The sequence below is a fragment of the Belonocnema kinseyi genome, chromosome 6 (assembly GCF_010883055.1).
Source record: "Belonocnema kinseyi isolate 2016_QV_RU_SX_M_011 chromosome 6, B_treatae_v1, whole genome shotgun sequence".
NCBI lineage: Eukaryota > Metazoa > Arthropoda > Insecta > Hymenoptera > Cynipidae > Belonocnema > Belonocnema kinseyi.
The window spans coordinates 51,001,166-51,019,782 of NC_046662.1; the positions used below are offsets into that span (position 1 = coordinate 51,001,166).

The 18,617-nt window shown below is 25.2% G+C and overlaps 1 protein-coding gene across 1 annotated transcript; it reads right to left on the bottom strand.

Moving 5' to 3' along the window:
- Nucleotides 1–1,976: 1,976 nt before the first annotated feature.
- On the bottom strand, nt 1,977–12,688 carry LOC117174886 (CD209 antigen-like protein C). Its single transcript, XM_033364304.1, has 7 exons — nt 12,640–12,688; nt 12,442–12,509; nt 9,273–9,345; nt 8,941–9,174; nt 5,539–5,655; nt 4,873–5,164; nt 1,977–2,223 (listed from the first exon to the last, which is right to left on the bottom strand). The coding sequence occupies exons 3-7, from the start codon at nt 9,328–9,330 to the stop codon at nt 2,064–2,066; spliced, it is 861 nt and encodes a 286-aa protein (XP_033220195.1). The 5' UTR covers nt 9,331–9,345; nt 12,442–12,509; nt 12,640–12,688; the 3' UTR covers nt 1,977–2,063.
- Nucleotides 12,689–18,617: the final 5,929 nt, after the last annotated feature.

Genomic DNA, 18,617 nt, shown 5'->3' on the forward strand with positions numbered 1-18,617 from the left:
CTGAATAAGACATTTTATTAATATATACAGAGTCTGGACTTAATTTCTCTATCATACATATTTTTTAATTGACAAATTCGTCAGAATAAATTAGGTACATATTTACACAAGATCTATATAAAATGCGCAGGTCTTTAATTTAAATTAATTTAAGAAATAACTTGAATCTAAAGAATTATTAATGATAAATAGTTTCTAATACCGATTGGGAGGTATAAATACGTCAGTAAAATAAATAATATTTAGTTGAAATAGATGAAATTTTGTTCTTGATAATTTTGAATTCAAATCGTTCAAAATATGAGAAAAATATGTGAAATTATTTTGAAGTAAACCCGTTCTAATTCAAAATATTTTAGGTAGCTGAAATGTTGAAAACCTTCAAAAAAATTCAAAACCTTCAAATTTGGCCAATTTTTTAAGAAAGAAGTGGAGATGATCTTGTTTCTAATTGAAAACGTTCAGAATTAAAGAATTCTACTTTTAACTCAAGAATCTAGAAATTGAATGATTTCAGATTAAAATTTTAAAAGGAAAAAATTTCAAAACGCTAAAAATAGAAAATTTTCCGACAAGAATTTGCAAAGATATATCATTTTTAAACCATAGGAATCAATATTGTATTATATCTAATTAAGAGAATTTAAAATTAAATAATTCAAAATTCAAAAACTGTTGCATTTTAATCAATTTAAATTCGAAACGATAAAAATTGGACAATTTATAGTTGAAAAATATATTAAATATTTAAAATTTAAAGCTTCTGAAATTCTAGAAATCTAAATTTCTATTAAATTAAAAAGATTGTGATTAAACATAAAAATTTATTAAAAATTTTCTTCTAAAATCGAAAAATAAATTCACCCTTATTCGCGAAGTATTGTGATATTAAAACTTTTTTGTACTCAAACCCTTAAAAATTGAAATATAAGTAAATTTAATCGTTGAGAAATTAAACATTTTTAAAATGTCAATTATACTGTTTTAAATTCAACGATTTCAATTTTAATCGAAAAATTTAAACTACTTAAATCACTAAGTAAATTTAAATCGATTATAAATTTAAACATTATTAATGATACTTTTCGAAATTCAGCTATTTCAATTTATCGAAAAATTTCAACTTACGATAGAGAAAAATTGAAAATTTGTTTTATATATTTTTAAATAAAAAAACTTCAATATTTCAGAAATTATTGTCTTCATTTTTTATTTATCAAGTTTGTCATTTTTATACTCTACGATTTTGAAAAATTTAAGAAATCAGAAAGTTTGGTGCGTTTAAAATTGAAACGTAACTATTAAAAATATTAAAATAAATATTTAGAATATTTAGAATATTAAAATAAAAAATTGAAACTGACTAAAACGGAATTGGTTGAATTTCTAAAAGATCAAATTTAAATAAACTAACAGAAATTTTTAAAGGATTGAGTACAAGAAAGTTTTAATATAGCAAATAACAATTCTTCGTGTCAATTTTTTTTTAGTTTTAAATTCATTATCGGTTTTAGTTTAAGTTCCAAATTTCCGGAGTTAACATTAAAAAAAAATGTTTATTTAAAATTAAATTTTATTTTGAACATTTTTTTAAAAACAATTCAATTTCAAAGGTTAAAAATTAAATATTTTTCCATTTTTAGCAGTGAAAGAGAGCTAAATTAATTTTTGGATTTTAGAAGAGTTTATCTAATCAGTTTTTACGTTAATTCATAATTTTCTCAATGGAATAAAAATTTAAGTTTCTATAATTTTAAAAGCTTTTATTTCTAAATATTCAGCTTAGCTTTCAATTTAAACTCCATTATAATGAGATTTTCTGTTTTAAATTTCTTTCAATTTTAAACCTTTTTATTTAGAAATGATTCAAGTTCAATTTATTTTCATTCCATACGAAATACTGTCCTTTTTTCAAAATTTTACAAATCTAAAATATTTAGAATTGAAACGTTTGAAATTAAAAATCATTTTTCAGACGCTTTTCTTAAATTTAAAAATATTTTACACTGCGAAAGGAAATTAAAAAATATTTAACGCTCTAAAAGGAAATTTAATTATATTTTTTAATCATTTTCGTGTAATAATGTACGAGATGTGCGTTCAATTCTGTTGGCTGATTCATCGTCCTTCGTGACTTCACAAATATATCGCTGCCTCAAACTACAGTCTTCACCTTTGTAGGAATAAATTCTGGATGCCGGATTAAAATCAAGTTTTAAGCACCTTAACAAAATTATTTTCTATAAATATTTTTTTAAAATAAATAAAATTTATTTATGCAGTACTTTTCAGATTACAGACTTTTTTTTGCAACAACTAAAGTCCTCAGGAATTCGGATATCAAATTCAAAATTTGTAAAATTAACTAAATGTACCTAAGGAATTTTTTTGTATATTCTACATTTATGAAAATACAAAAAAAATGAATTTTTCATAATTTTAGAATTTGCAAAAATATATAAAATAATGTTGATTCCATAAAAGTGGAATCATAATGAAATTAAATTTATACAAAGAAATTGATTTTTAACCAGTAAGTCTTACAAGGGTATAATTTTATAATTTTTTTATTTGATTACTTCTTCGGTCGAGAATTCATCCTGTGATTAAAATTTTCATTATCTGATTGAAAATTTTATTATCTTGTTGAAAATTGAACAGTTTTTTTCAAAATTTATTATTTTTTTTTGCTTAAAAATTCCACTGTTTGTTTGAAAATTAATTTTTCTGATAAAAAATCATATTTTCGATTTGAAAATTCTTTTTTTTTTGTTTTTTGGAAATTGGCTTATTGAACTGAAAATTTAACTACTCCATATTTGGTTGGGAAATCATTTTGGTTAGCTGAAAATTCTACCATTTCATTAAAAATTAATAAATTCGTTAAAAATTCGTTTTTTTTTTGTGATGGAATATTAATCTTCTTTGTGAAGAATTCATTTCTTTGATTGAAAATTTAACAATTTTCTTAAATATTCGATTATTGTTGTTAATGAATAATTTTTGAAACTGTAAATATGACTATTCTACTTTTGGCTGGACATTCATATTTTTTATCTAAAACTAAACTATATGATTGAAACTCATATTTTTTGTAGTTAAAGAATTATCTTTTTGATTGAAAATTAATTGTTTTAACTAAAAATTTAATGATTCCACTTTTGGTTAAAAATGATTTTTTTAAACCGAAAATTGAACTACCTATTCTATTTTTTGTAAAAAATTTTGTTTTTTGGGGGTAAAAATTGATCTTTTAGGTTGGAAATTTATTTGGAATCTCTCTTTTTGGTTAAAAATTTTTTACTACACCCTTCAAAATTTATGTATTTTGTTCAACATTCATCTTTTCTTTTGGCAGAAAATTAATCTCATTAGTTAAAACTTCCTTTTTTTGGTTTAAAATAAATTTCTTCTTGAAAATCTAAATACTTGCTTAGAAATTTGTTATTTTTTAAAATCTATTTTTATTAACTGATCATTTTTGTATTCTACTTTCAGTTGAAAATGTATGTTTTTAAGGAGAAAATTCTCTCTCTTTTTTATATGATAATTTAACTATTTGGTCAAACATGTTTTTTTTGGTGTTGAATATTAAACATTATGGTTTAAAATTAATTTTTTTGGTTGAATATTCTTTTTTTTTATTTTAGAAAATAATGAATATTTTGCATAATTTTCCTAGAAATTAAATTCCTTTGTTAAAAATTCATATTTCCGAGTTGAAAACTCAAATGCTTAGTAGAAATTCTTCTTTTTGGCTTAAAAATTTAACATTTTGAATGGAACTCTTGTAGAAATATTTACCATTACACTATTTTTTGAGAATTCATTTTTTTTTATTTGTTAAAAATTCAACTATTTGGTTGAAGATTCATTTTTCTTGTTAAATATATGTAAGATACATTTTTGCAGTTAAAATTTTTTTTTGTTAAATTTCTTACTATTTTTCTGACAATTCATGTATTTTGTTGAAAATTAATGTTTTTGGTAGAGAATTCGTAGCTTTGATTTAAAATTCAACTATTTTGTTGAGAATTAGTTTTTTTTTTAATTAACAATTTATTTTATTCAACTGAAAATCCAAATATATATGTTCCTTCGTTGAAAATTTATGTCTAGTATTTGAAAAATTCCAATATTTGGTTGTAAATTCATGTACTTTGTTGCAAATACATCGTTTTTGGCAGAAAATTAGCAGAAAATTATTAGCTTAAACTTTCTCTTTTTGGTTGAAAAATATTATATTTTTTTGTTGAAAATTTAACTGTTTTTTTAGAAGTTTTTTATTTTTTCGGTTAAAAACATATCTTTTTAATAAGAATTTAACTTATATATTTTTGGTTGAAATTTTATCTTGATTGAAAATTAACTTTTTTTTGTTAAAAATTTATATTTTCGGGTTGAAAGCTTTATTGTAGAAATTCGCGTTTTTAATTTAAAAATTTAGGTAAAACTTTTTTCTTAATGGACTGCACATTTTTTTTTTGAAAATTAAACTCTTTTGTTAAAGTTCCTCTTTTTTGTTTTAAAATTAATCTGTTTTGGTAAAAAAATGTTGGTAGAAATAATAACTATTACACTGTATAATGAGCGTTAATTTTGTTTTTTGTTGAAGATTTATCTCTTTGGTTGAAAATGCTGTTTTGTTGATAATTCAATTTAAAAAAAAATTAATTCTAATTCTAAATCGTCACACGTAATTTGTTTTGATTTTTTGGAATTTTGTGGCAACGCTGTTTTAATTAATTTTCCAAATTTTCAAGTCAATATCCCAATTTTAGTGGAAGTAAGTTTTTGTGAAAAAATGTCGGTAAAACAGAAATCCGAAAAGTATTACATGGCCTTAAAAATACTTTTTTTTACTTCACAAACCTTCCATCGCCTACGACTGTTTGTTTCGTATCCTGATAAACTGGTCTTGCACTTGCTGCCCAAATCCACAAAAGTCCCGGATTTAATCCTCCAGTCCAGAAATTTTTACCCCTAAATTTTTTATCGGTTTGCAAATAAGCCACGACGTCTTGATTTTCTTCCACGCTTCGGAATTCCACCAAATTTCCACCCATTCCTCGACATAAACTGGCCGAAGATTTCCAGTCAAATTCCCGTGTGCTGAAGTAGTAGCAATTTCTTCCTGCTCTTGTATAGTTTTGGGGACATGGTTCTAAAAAAAAAATAATAAATTTATTTTCTTGATACAAGCAAATAATGTTATTTTGTTTCGAGGGTATTAATAATTTTTTTATTATAAATATTAAATAGTTTTGATTACAGGTCTAATGTTTAAAGAAGCAGAAAAAAATATACCTCAGCTCGGATTTGAACCGGGAACGCCATTATGCATGAGTGGCGTTCCCATTTCAAATCCGGGTTGAGGCAGATTTTTGTTTTTTTTTCCAAACCTTAGATCAGTACTCGACTTTATTTAATATTTAACATCTTTTTTTGTGTATTTTACAAATTTTCATTGAAAATAATATTTTTTATTTGAAATAATTTTACTTGGAGAAAATAATTTTTCAAAATAATAATACTTACGTTTTTGAATTTCATTTTTGTTGTTATTTCCAGATATAACGTAATATAAAAGTTCTTCAGCTCTTCTCAATCGTTTTTCCAAATAGTCGACTCTGTATACTAATTTTTCAATTGCACCTGAGGAATAAAAATATAGTAAACTTTTGTTTTAAGGCAAGATTTTATTAAAAAGTAATCAAATAAAATGGCTTCGACAGTTATAAAAAAATAAACGTTAGAAATAATTTGAAATTGTTAAACTTTTGGATTTTGTTCTGTCAAAACGATCAAAAATCAAGTTTAAAAATAGTTCAACTATGAAATTAAAAAAAAATTCCAAGTTTGTGGTGAATCGCTATAATATTGAAAAAATATAGACCCATCCTCATTAGAAAAGTAATTCTGGTAATCCAAGTAATCCTTGTAATCTGGATAATCTGAAGTAATTTAGATAATTCAAGTAATTAACTTGTAATCCAGAATAAGGTATTTCGGAGGAATTTAAATAGGTAATCCAAATATTTTTCAACTATTTTGTTGAAAGTTAATGGTTTTTTTTAATTAGTTTACTTTCCTGAAAATTTGACGATTCCATTTTTGGTTGAAAATGAATTCTTTTTAGTTTAAAATTTACATATTCTGTTAAAGATTAGTACTTTAAATCTTATTCTTTCGAATTTCATGCATTTGGTTGAAAATTCAAGTATTTGGTAAAAAATTACTCGACTTTGGAGAAAAATCAAATATTTTGCTTAAAACTAATTTTTTGCTTGAAAATTCAAATGTTTTGTTGCAAATTTGTTTTTTTTTTTTAATAAAAAATAAAAATTGTGTTCAACTCAAATTGTAACTATTCCATTTTTGGTTAAAAATATTTTTTAAATTGAAAATTCAAAGATTTGGTTAAAATTTCATGAATTTAATTGGTTTTTTAACTAGAAGTTTTTTAAAAAATTGAAAATTTAACTGTTCTATTTTTTATGAAAAATATATATTTTTAGAAAATGATATTTTTGCTTGCCATTTCATCTGTTTGTTTAAAAATTCCTTTTTTTTGTTGTAATTTTTTTTTTAAACTGAAAAATAAACTATTTTATTTTTGATGGAAAATTGATCATTTTTAGCCAAAAAGTTATTTATTTTGTTTAAAATTGGTCTTTTTCCTTCGAATATTAATCTTATCGGTTGAAAATTCAATAACTTGGTTAAAAGATCATATATTTTATTAACAATCCGTCTTTTTTAACAGAAAAATTAATTTTTCTTATTTAAAAAATCATCTTTTTGGTTAAATACGCCTCTTTTTTGGTAGAAAAAATGTGTGTTCCTGAAAATTTAAATATTGTATATTTATTGTAAATTTAACTTTTCTAATTAAAAATTTAAGTGCTTGGTTGAAAGTTGAACTTTCTTAAAAATGTAACTCGTTTGGTGAAAAGTCACTCTTTCTTGGCAGAAGACTTATTTTTGAACTCAAAATTGATCTATTACAAAGAAACATTCATATTTTTAATTGAAAAATAATTTTTGGTTTAAAATATAACTATTTTTGTTAAAAATTATTGCATTTTGTTAAAAACTCGTCTTTTTTGGTAGAAAATTATCTTTTTGCTTGAAAATTGATTTTTGGTTAAAAAATTTCTTTTTTCAGATTACATTTTTTATTGTAAGTTTACCTTCTTTTACTTGAAATTTCAACATATTTTATTAGAAATTTATTTATTTTATTGACAATTTGCCTTTTTTGGTACAAAAATGAATCTTCAAGGTACAAAATTATATTGCTAAGTTGAAAGTTGAACTACTTCGTTGAAAATGTATTTTTTACTTGAAAAATTATCCATTCCAGTTAAAGATTCATAATTGTTGTTAAAAATTCGTCTCTTTGGCTACAGATTTAATTATTTTGTTAACAATTAGTTTTCTTTTGGTAAAAAATACATTTTTTCAAAATTGAAAATTTAACATCTATTTTTGGTTAAAAATATTTCTTTCTTAGTGAAAAATTCAGCTATTTGTTTGAATAATCCTTCTTTTTGTAGAAAATTAATTTTTTTACTTGAAAATTCATGTTTTTTTAAAACTTGTTTTTTTGGTCAAACATTTTTTATTAACTAAAAACTGAACTATTTCATTTTTTATGGAAAATTGATCTTTTTTAGTTGAAAATTCAACTACTTGGTTAAAAGGTCATATGCTTTGTTAAAATATTGTCTTTTTAAATAGAAAACTTTTATCTTCTTGTTTATAAATTCATATTTTTGGTTAAAAAAAACTTTTTTTGGTTAAATTTTTCTTTTTAAATGATAATTTAACTATTACATTTTGATAATAGAATTTGGCGGTAATTTATGAAAAGTTACCATATATAATTGATCAAATTACCGTAAATTATTCAAAATTGCCGGAAATTTCTGAAAATGGCCGGAAATCTATAGAAATTTCTAAAATGAATTTTGAGGAATTCATCTGAAGTTACCATAAATTAACTTAAATTACCAAAATTTTCATAAATATCCGAAAATTTATAAAAATATTTAAAATTGAATCTTGAGTAATTTATAATAAGTTTCCATATTTACCTGTAAAATCATTATAAACGACCGAAAATGTCCATGTATTTCCGGAAATTTATAGACATTTTTCAATTAAATTTTTGGCAATTTATGGTAAGTCACCATAAATTGTAATGCTGCCATAAAATACCAAAAATTTCCGAAAATTTATAAAAAATGTTCAAAGTTGAATTTTGGGTAGTTTATGGTAATTTACCATATTTACCTGTAAAATGACCATAAATGACCAAAAATTTCCATAAATTTCCGGAAATTTATAAATTTTTTAAATTTAATTTTGGGTAATTTGCGCCAAGGGGGAGAGGGAATTTTATTTATTATTCATTTTTGTATTTTGTTTTAGTAATATCTTCTTTAAAACTTCATTTGTTTGGCTAAAAATACTTTTTTGTTGTTGTTCAAATTTCAATTGAAGATTCATAGAAAATTAATCTCTAATTAAAAATTTAATTATTTTGTTTAAAAATAGTTGTTTATTGTGTTGAAAATCCATTCTTTTAATTGAAACTGTTACTCTTCCATTTTTTGTTTGAAAATTTATCTTTTTTTATTAAAAAATGCAACGACTGTGTTAAAAATAATTTAGCTGAAAATTCATCTTTTTGATTAAAAATTCCTATTTTTTGGTCTAATCCGCAGTAATCTGCCTCCGCTACACCCTATTTTTGGGACTTGTTTCCCCCTTGAATTTTAACTATTAAGTAATTACTTGTCAAATAAAATCGAAATCTCTCAAATATATTCAGGATGTGCATACAAAATAATTATTTAAATTTTACTTCTGAGAAAGCTATTTTTTATCGAATAAGAAAATATTGTTATGAATAATTTAAAAATTGAAAGCTACCTAAAAGGTAGAGATCCGTTTCGGAAACGTCACGCTTGTTTGGACTTGTGCCTTTCGGGGAAACCATCAATGTTTTATCACCAAGTTTCATTACTCGGGAATTTCTTGTGTTAAAATTTCCCTTTTCAGATACGACCCATTCTTCCAAGATCTCACTCCAAGGTCCTGGATTTATTGAATCAAAAATATTCAAATGCCTATCCTTGTTAATCACTGTTGACGATATATTTGCAGCTGTTTCAAAAACAAAAATTATTAACATTTTATACATATATATATATATATATATATATATATATAATCAATAAAAATTAATAAACATTGTTACTCACCACTGGCGCCTATAAATAATAAGGACCATGTTGATATTAAAATGATAGAAAGTTCCATTTTTGCATTGCCTTTCTGAAAAATATATTTTTTATTTTAGAATTATTAAAATGATTGATTATAGGATTTTATAAATCAATCAAAATAGAACCCAATGATAAGATCAAACAATTTTTGGCTAAAATATAATTCTTTTTGGTTGAAAAGTCTGCTTCTACATTTTTGGTTCAGAACATATTACTTTTGTTTAAAATTAAACTATTTTGTTAAAAATTGTTTTTTTTCTGTTGTTTGAAATCCTTTTTAGTTGAAAAATCAACTGTTACATTTTTCAGTGGAAATCATCTTTTTAGGTTTTAAATTCAACTAATTGGTTAAAAGTTGAATTCTTTGTTAAAATTTTATAATTTCTCTATTTGGATGAAAATTCGTTTTCTTTTTTGGCTTAAAATTAATTTTTTTTATCATTAAACTATTTCATTTTTTGGTCAATATTGATCGTTTGTAGTTGACAATTAGATAATTAAAAAAAATTCATTTTGTTAGTTGAAGATTCATCTCTTCGAATGGAAATTTAAATATTGAATTAAAAAGTAATTTTTATTTGTTAAAGTTGAATTAATTTGTTAAAAATTAATTTTATTAGTTGGTTGAGAATTTAAATACTTTGTTAAAATTTCTTTTAGTCGAAAAATATATTTTTGAACTAAAGTTTGTCGCTAGACTTAAAAATCTTTCTTGGTAGAAAATTCAACTTATTTCATGAAAATCCGACTTTTTGGTTGAATTCAACTGTTTATGATTTGAAACTATTTTTTTTTAAATATCAAATATTCCATTATTTATTGAAAATTAACATTTTTTATTTCAAAATCCAACTATTTGTTTGAAAATTTATCTCTCTAGGCTGAAGGTTCAACCATTTTGTAACAAATTCACCTATTTTGTAGAAAATTTAATTACTTTGTTTAACATATAACTATTATGTTCAAAATAAACTTTTTAAATAAAAAATGATATTTTTAGGTTGAAAATGAAACTGTTTTCTAGAAAATGACGTCTTTTCGAGATGGAAATTCTTTCTTGGTTGGATATTAAAATTTTTTTACTCTACTTTTTGATTGATTTTAACAGTTTTTGATTTAAAATAAAAAATTTTTTAGTTGGAATATGAACTATTCTATTTTTAGTTAAAAATTAATCTTTTTTATTTGAAAATTAAACTATTTGGTTGAACATTTTTCACTTTTAGTTTAAATTTAAAGAATGTGTGTAAAAAAATAATTTGACAGGTTGAAAATGTGAATATTTGTAATAAGTTTAATTATTTTGTTATCAATTCAGCTTTTTGGTTAAAAATTAACTTTTTCGTATTAAAAATCGATTTTTTTTTGGATTTAAAATCTTATTCGATTGAAAATGTATCTTTTTTTGTTTGGAAATCCAAGTATTTAATAGTAAATGTATCTTTTTTGGTTGCAACTTAAGCTATTGGGTTGAAAATATATCTTCATAGATACTCGAAATTGAACTATGTATTTTTTTGAAAATTTAATTATTTTGCTGAAAATTCATTTTATTGGTTGAAGATTTGATTGTTTTATTTAAATTTCGTGCCTTCTCTTTGCAATTCAACCACTTGGATAATTGTTTTTCTAATTTTAAGAATATATACGTTTTTCTTGTAAATTAAACTATTTGGTTAAAAAGCCATATTTTCATTGAAAATTCAACTGTTTTGCAGAAAATTACACTTTTTGGATTATTTAGTTAAATTTTCAACTATAGTGTTGAAAATTATTCTTCTAGGTTGAATTTCACTCTTTTTTTGAACAATCACTTTATTGGTTGAAAACTGAACTTTTCGAAGAAAATTAAATTTGGTTGAAAATTCAGCAATTTTGTTAAAAAATCATATTTCGAGTTAAAAGTGTTGAAAATTCGTTTTTTTTTTTATTTTGGAATAAAAATGTATCTTTTTTGATAGAAAAGTTCTTGGCTAAAAATTAAACTGTTTTCTAAAAAAATCGTCTTTTGGGCTTAAAGTATCATTTATTCAGTTGAAAATAGAACTGTTTTTTGTTCAATTTGATTTTTCATGTTTGAAAATTTGACCATCCGATTAAGAGTTCAACTATTTTGTTGAAAATTCTTCTCTTTTGCTTGAAGGTTCAATTATTTTTTATCGTAAATGCCACTTTTTGGTCAAAAATTAATTTTTATTTTTGCAGGAAATTTAACTATTTAGTTGAAAAATCATTTTTCTTAATTCAAAACTAACTTTCTTATTCTATATTCATCTTTTCTGGTTTACGTTAACAATTTTCTAAAAATTTCACATTTTCGTTGAAAATTCATCTTTTTTCTTAAAAACTTAATTTTTGTTTTGTTTAAAATTTAATTGTTTTGTTGAAAATGCAATATTTATTTCGATTATAAATCTGAAGCTTTTCCTATTTGATTCTAATTGGTACCCATACATTATTTTATTCAAAAGAATCTATCCCCCTATTTTCTAAAAAAACCCACCCTATTTCCCCTTTTTTGAGAGCATTTCGGGTTGTGAAGTCTAATATGGTATTAATTTTTTTTCCTTCGAATTTTTAGTATTCTGATTGCAAATTTTTGGTGTTAGTAATTATTATTTTAAATATTTGAGGAGAAGTTTGCTGGTCCTGAAACTTTCTCTTGGGAATTCCACGTGTCGCAAGAGTATGTTAATGTTGTAGACATTTAGCAGGAGCTCAGGTTTAATATTCAATAATATGCTGGTGAATATCAGCAGATAATGCCTGCATTTTTCAAGTTAATGGCCAGAATTGAGGACACATTACTTTTTAATTCGAAAAATAATTTTGTTATTCCTCATTTCATTTGTCTAGTTTAAAATAATTATTAATTAACTTCCTGCTCATTATTAAAATGCAATTATCCTTAAGACAAGTTAGATTCTATTAGAAAATTTTAATTTAAAGGAAGGAAATGTAATTTTAAAATATTAATCAAAGATCTTTAAGAAATTAAAACAAACAATTCTCACACTTATAATAAATAATCTCCAAATTAAAATTGATCAAATGTTACATTTGTTTTACTTATTAGTTACTAAGTAAATTTAGGAATTCACAATTCTTTTTTGATACAGTACAAATTAAAAATTAAATAACTTACCGACTTGATAATATTAGTAACTGCACTTGATGGATTTTTAATACACTGGATATTTTAGAGGCACTTTACTAGAAAATATTTAATTAAAAAGATTTGAAAATACTTTGTAATTTTAATTTCTGCAGATGGCAGGTATTTGTAAGTTATGTAAAAATTATTGAATGAACACGTGATTTTTTTTAATGAATAAAAGAATACCTTTCAGGTTTCAAGGTATCTAAGAGACTAGCAGAGAAGGACTGAAGTTGATCCGGACTTCTGTGGGTCACTTTCTCCCCACCTTGGAATCAGTCACTTTCTTTAACAAACACGTTTAAATGATAAAGACATTATAGCCGTCAAGATTACGTTGTCAACGTTGTTTTTTTTTTGCGTGAATTACATCTTATTCCGTATTTAATGAATAATTACTCAATTAGCCGTATTTTCATTACCATTATTTTAAGAGAAAATTCTTTTTAAACAACAAAATTAATTGTAATGGGGGTATTAAGATAATTAGATAGTAATAAAAATCTGATTAACCAGATCAGGTTAATCAGATTAACCCAGTTCTAATCTCAAGAAATCCACTTTTAATCCAGAGTAACCTAGTTCTAATCTGGACTAATGCAGTTCTAATATGGAGTAATCCTCTTGCAATTCAGAGTAATCCAGTTCCAGAGTAATCTAGTTTTAATCTGGAGGAATTCAGTTCTAATTTAGAGAATTCCAATTGCAATCAAGAGTAGTCCAGTTTTTATCTGGAGAAATCCAGTTTCTATCAAATAAATCCACTCGTTATCCAAAGTAATCCAGTTTTAACCTGGAGGAATCCTGTTTCAATCTGGAGAAATCTACTTCTAACCCAACGTCATGTAGTTTGATTCGGGAGGAATCCACTTTAAAAATAAGAAATAGACTTTTAAACTGAAGAAATCCACTTGTAATTCCGAGTAATGCAGTTTTAATCTGGATGAATCCCATTGTAATCCAGCTTAACCCATTTCTAATCTGTAGTAATCCAATTCTAATCTAAAGTAATTGAGTTCCTAACTGGAAAAATCACTTGTAATTTATAAACCCCTAATTGTAATCCAGTGGAATCAAGTTCTAATCTAGAGTTATCCAGTTCTTATCTGAATAAATCCACTTGTAATCCAGAATAATGAAGTTCTGATCTCGAGAAATAGAGTCCTTATCTGAAGCAATCCACTTGTAATCTAAAGTAATGCAGTTCAAATATGGAGAAATACATCCCTTATCGGGAGCATGCCACTTGTAATCCAGAGTAATTTGGTTCTAACCTGGAGGTATCAACTTCGAATCTGAAGAAATAAGATTCAAAACTGGAGAAATCCACCTGTAGTTCAGAGTAATCCAATTCTAATCTGGGATTATATACTTGTAATCCAGCATAACCCAGTTCTTATCTGGAGTAATCCATTATAATCTCAAGAAATCCAGTTGTAATCTGGAGAGAACTACTTCTAATCGGGATCACAATCCACTTTTGATCTAAAGAAATAGTTTTCTGAACTGATAAAAATCTACATGTAATTGAAAGTAATCCAGTTCCAATTTGGAGTAATCCACTTTAATGCAGAGTGATCCAGTTCTGATCTGAAAAAATCCACTTTTAATTCAGAGTAATCCAGTTCTGATTTGGAGTAATACACTAGTAATCCAAACAAATCAAGTTCTAATTTGGAGTGACCCAGTTCTAATCTGGAGAAATCCACTTGTAAACCAGAGTATTATAGTTAAAATCTGAAGTAATTAATCTGTAATCTGAAGAAATAAGATTCTTAACTGGAGAAATCCAGAGCAATTTAGAGTAATCCAGTTCTAGTCTGGAATTATCTACTTATATTCCAGCGTAGCTTAGTTCCTATCTTAAATAATCAAGTTCTAATATCAAGAAATCCACTCTTAATCTGGAAAAATCTAGTTCCAATCGGAATCGTAATCCACTTGTAATCCAAAAGAATAGTGTTCATCACTGAAAAAATCCACATGTAGTTCAGAGAATTCTAGTTTTAATCTGGAGGAATCCACTTGCAATCCAGAGTAATCCAGCTCTAATCTGAAGAAATCCAATTTTAATTCAGAGTAATCCAGTTCAGATCTGGAGTAATAAAATAGTAATCCAAACCAAATCAATTTCTAATCTGGGATGATCCAGTTCTAATCCCGATAAATCCACTTGTAAAGCAGATTAGTCTAATTTTAATCTGGAAGAAATCTGGAGAAATCCAGTTATTATCTGGAGAAATCCCCTTGTAATTCAGAGAAGTTTAGTTTGAATCGAGAGTAATCTACTTGTAATCTGAATAAAGAGAGTTTCACCTAAAGAAATTATCCAAAGTAATCCAGTTTCAACCTGTAGAAATCCTGTTTCAATCTTGAGCAATTCACTTGTAATGCAGAGTAACCTAGTTTTAATCGGGATTAATCCACTTGTAATCTGAAGAATTAGAATTCTTAACTGAAGAAACCCACTTGTAATTCAGAGTAATCAAATTGTAATCTGGAGGAATACCCTTGTAATCCAGCGCAACCAAGTTTTAATCAGAAGTAATCCAGTTCTAATCTCAAGAAATGCACTTGTACTCAAAAGGAATTTAGTTATAACCTGGAGAGGTCCACTTGTTATCAAGAAAAAATCCCAGTTCTAATCTGAAAAAACCCAGTTTTAATCTGGAGTATTCCAATTCTAATCTAAAGAAATAGAGTTCTTATCATGAGAAATCCACTTGTAATTCAGAGTAATCCAGTTTTTTTCTGGAGTAATACACTTGTAATCCTCATTAAGTCAGTTCTAAGCTGGAGTAATCCAGTTCAAATTTCTATAAATCCACTTATCATCTAGAATATTCCACTTGTAATCCACAGTAAACCAGTTCTAATCTGGAGGAGTACAGTACTAATTTAAAGAAATCCATTGTAATCCAATTCTAATCTAGAGAAATGCAGTTCAAATATAAAAAAATCCACTTGTAATCTAGAGTAATCAAGTTCTAATCTAGAGAAATAGAGTTCTTTACAGACAAAATCCACATGTAATCCAAAGTAATTTAGTTCCAAACTGGAGTAAGCCATTAGTAATCTAGATTAACTCAGTTCTAATCTGGACTAATCCAGTTCTAGTCGGGAGAAATCCAGTTTTAATACAGATTAGACCAGTTTTAATCTGAATAAATACATTTCTAATTCGGAACAGTTCAGTTGTAATTCACACTAATCCTTTTCTAATCTATAGAAATCCAGTTCTTATCTAAAGAAATCCACTTTTAATATAAAGTATACAAGTTGTCATCTGGAGTACTCCACTAGTACTCCGGACATATCCAGGCAAATCACGTTCTACTCTTGGGAAACACAGTTGTGAACCAGAGGGAACCAGTTCTAATCTGGAGGAATAGATTTCTAATTTAGAGAAATTCAATTATAATCGAGCGTAATCCAGTTCTAATCTGGAGACATCCAGTTCTTGTCTAGATAAATCCACTTTTAATCTAAATTAATCGAATTTTTCCTTGGAGTACTCCGCTAGTAATCCGGTCAAATCCAGTTCTATTCTTGAGAAATCTACTTGTAAACCAGAGTAATCTAGTTCTAATCGAGAGGAATACAGTTTTAATTTAAAGAAATCCAACTGTAATCCAGAGTAACCCAGTTTTATTCTGGAATAGTCCAGTTCTATTGTGAAGTAATCCACTTGTAATCTAGAGTAAACCAGTTCTAATATGAAGCAATAAAGTTCTTATCTGCAAAAATTCACTTGTAATCCAGAGTAATAAATTCCTAATCTGGAGTAATTTAATAGTAATCGAGAGTATAACAGTTCTAATCTTGAGAAATCCACTTATGATACAGAGTAATGAAGTTCTAATCCGCCGTAATCCATTAGTAATCGAGAGTGTTCCAGTTCTAATTTTGATAAATCCACTTGTGAATCAGATTTATTCAGTCATAATCTGGAGGAATACAGTTCTAATTTATAGAAATCCAATTGAATCTAGAAAAATCGCCTTGTAATCCAGAGTAATCCAGCTTTAATCTAGAGAAGTCCATTTCTAATGTGAAGTAATCCACTTGTAGTCCAGAGTAACAAAGTTATAATCTGGAGGAATAAAGTTCTTATCTGCAGAAATCCACTTATAATCCAGAGTAATGAATTCTAATTCGGGGTAATCCATTAGTAATCGAGAGTATTCCATTTCTAATTTTGATAAATCCACTTTTAAATCAGAGTGAATCAGTTGTAATCTGGAGGAATACAGTTCTAATTTATAGAAGTCTAATTATAATCCAGAGAAATCCAGTTCTTAATTGGAGAAGTCTAGTTCTTATCAAGAAAAATCGACTTGTAATCCAGGGTGATCCAGTTTTAATCTGAAGAAGTCGAGTTCAAATGTGACGCAATCCACTTGTAATCTAAAGTAACCTAATTCTAATCTGGAGAAAAAATACAGTTCTTATTTGTGGAAATCCACTTATAGTCCAGTGTAAAGAAATTCTAACACGGAGTAATATATTAGTAATCGTGAAAAATATAGTTGTAATCTTCGGACATTCTGTTCTATTCTGATGAAATTATGTTCTAATCTGGAGAAATCTACTTGTAATCCAGAGTAATCCAGAACTAATCTGGAGAAATCATAGTTACCTACGTTTAATCCAAGTAATACACTTATAATCCAGAGTGACTTATTTGTAATCCACAAAATCCGCGATAGTTGAATAGTCCAAGTAATTAATTGGTAATCCAGAATAATCTAGGTAGTTGGGAGTAATTCAGGCAGGTAGTCCAAACAGTTTTCAATTATTTTTTAGAACATTCTTTGTTTTGTTTTTGTTAAACATTCATTTTCTTAACTGGAACTTTAACTATTCCATTTCTTGTGGAAAATTGATATTTTTTACTTGAAAGTTCATGTATTTTATTGCACATTCGTCTTTTTCGATAGAAAATTAAACTTTTTGTTTAAACAATCACGTTTTTGGTAAACAATTCAAATATTTGGTAAAAAACTGATCTATTTGTTAGCATATTTAACCATTATTTTGAGAAGTCACTTTTTAGTTGAAGATTGAACCAGTTTGTTAAAATTCCGTCTCTTTGAGTTGAAAGTTCAACTATTTTGGTAGAAAATTCATTTTTTTTTAAATTGAAAATTTATCTATATTGTTGAAAGATGTTTCCCTGGTTACAAAATAAATTTTTTGTTGAAAATTTGTTTCCCTTTTAATTTGAAATTAATTTTCGTTGCCAACAAATTTTTTTTTTCAAACTTAAAATAGATTTTTTAAATTAAAAATTAAAGTATTTCATTTTTTGTGAAACTTGGTCTTTCTTAGTTGTTAATTCATGTATTTTCTTCATTTTTTTGTAAGAAATTAAGATTCTTTCTTTAAAATTTATATTTATTGTTGCAAATCCAATTATTTAGTTCAAGATTCATATATTTTGTTAAAACGTCTTTTTTTCTTGTAACAAATTCTTTTTTTTTGTGTTTCTTTAAATTCATCTTCTTGGTTGAAAAATTTTTTTTTCGGTTCAAAAACTATTTTTTTTTAAACTAAAAATTTGCACGGTTCTAATTTCTATTGCAAATTTATCTTTTTACGTTGAAAATTCACGTGATTTTTAAAATGTTTTTCCTTTTTAATATAAATAAGAAACGTTAATTGTTTTAAAATCTTTAATCTTTGAAATCTAGTATTTTTTTATTTTCTCATTCTTTAAGAACAATAATAATTTCAAGTGAAAACTATTATTATTAAAATTGCATAATATTGTCAATAATTTACTACACGATTAAAAACTCTGAATTAAAGCGCACAAAAGTAGTTCAGGATGATTTAATCTTTAACTGGATTTATAAAATTGACACAGAAAAGCAAAATATGAATTTTCTACAAAAAATTCCATGTTCAAACACATGCATGAACTTTCAACCTAATACATAAATTTGTTTACCAAAAAGATTACTTCTCTACCAGACTAATTTTAAATTTAAATCAATCTTTAACCAAAAAATCTGTCTGTTTAAGAATAAAAAAATAAAAAACAGTTAAATTCATCCAAGATAAAAAGAATTTTGAACAAAATGGTTTCATCATAACCAAAAAGATTTATTTTCAATCATCAAGATTATTTTCTGCCAAAAAAGACAAATTTTCTAGAAAAT

Excerpts from the sequence above, each read along its gene's own strand:
- LOC117174886 (XM_033364304.1), bottom strand. The coding sequence starts at position 9,330 with ATGGAACTTTCTATCATTTTAATATCAACATGGTCCTTATTATTTATA. Across the intron at positions 5,165-5,538 it reads CAAAAATGAAATTCAAAAAC|AACCATGTCCCCAAAACTAT; the intron begins GTAAGTATTATT and ends TTTTTTTTTTAG. Across the intron at positions 2,224-4,872 it reads ACAGTCGTAGGCGATGGAAG|GTGCTTAAAACTTGATTTTA; the intron begins GTTTGTGAAGTA and ends AATTTTGTTAAG.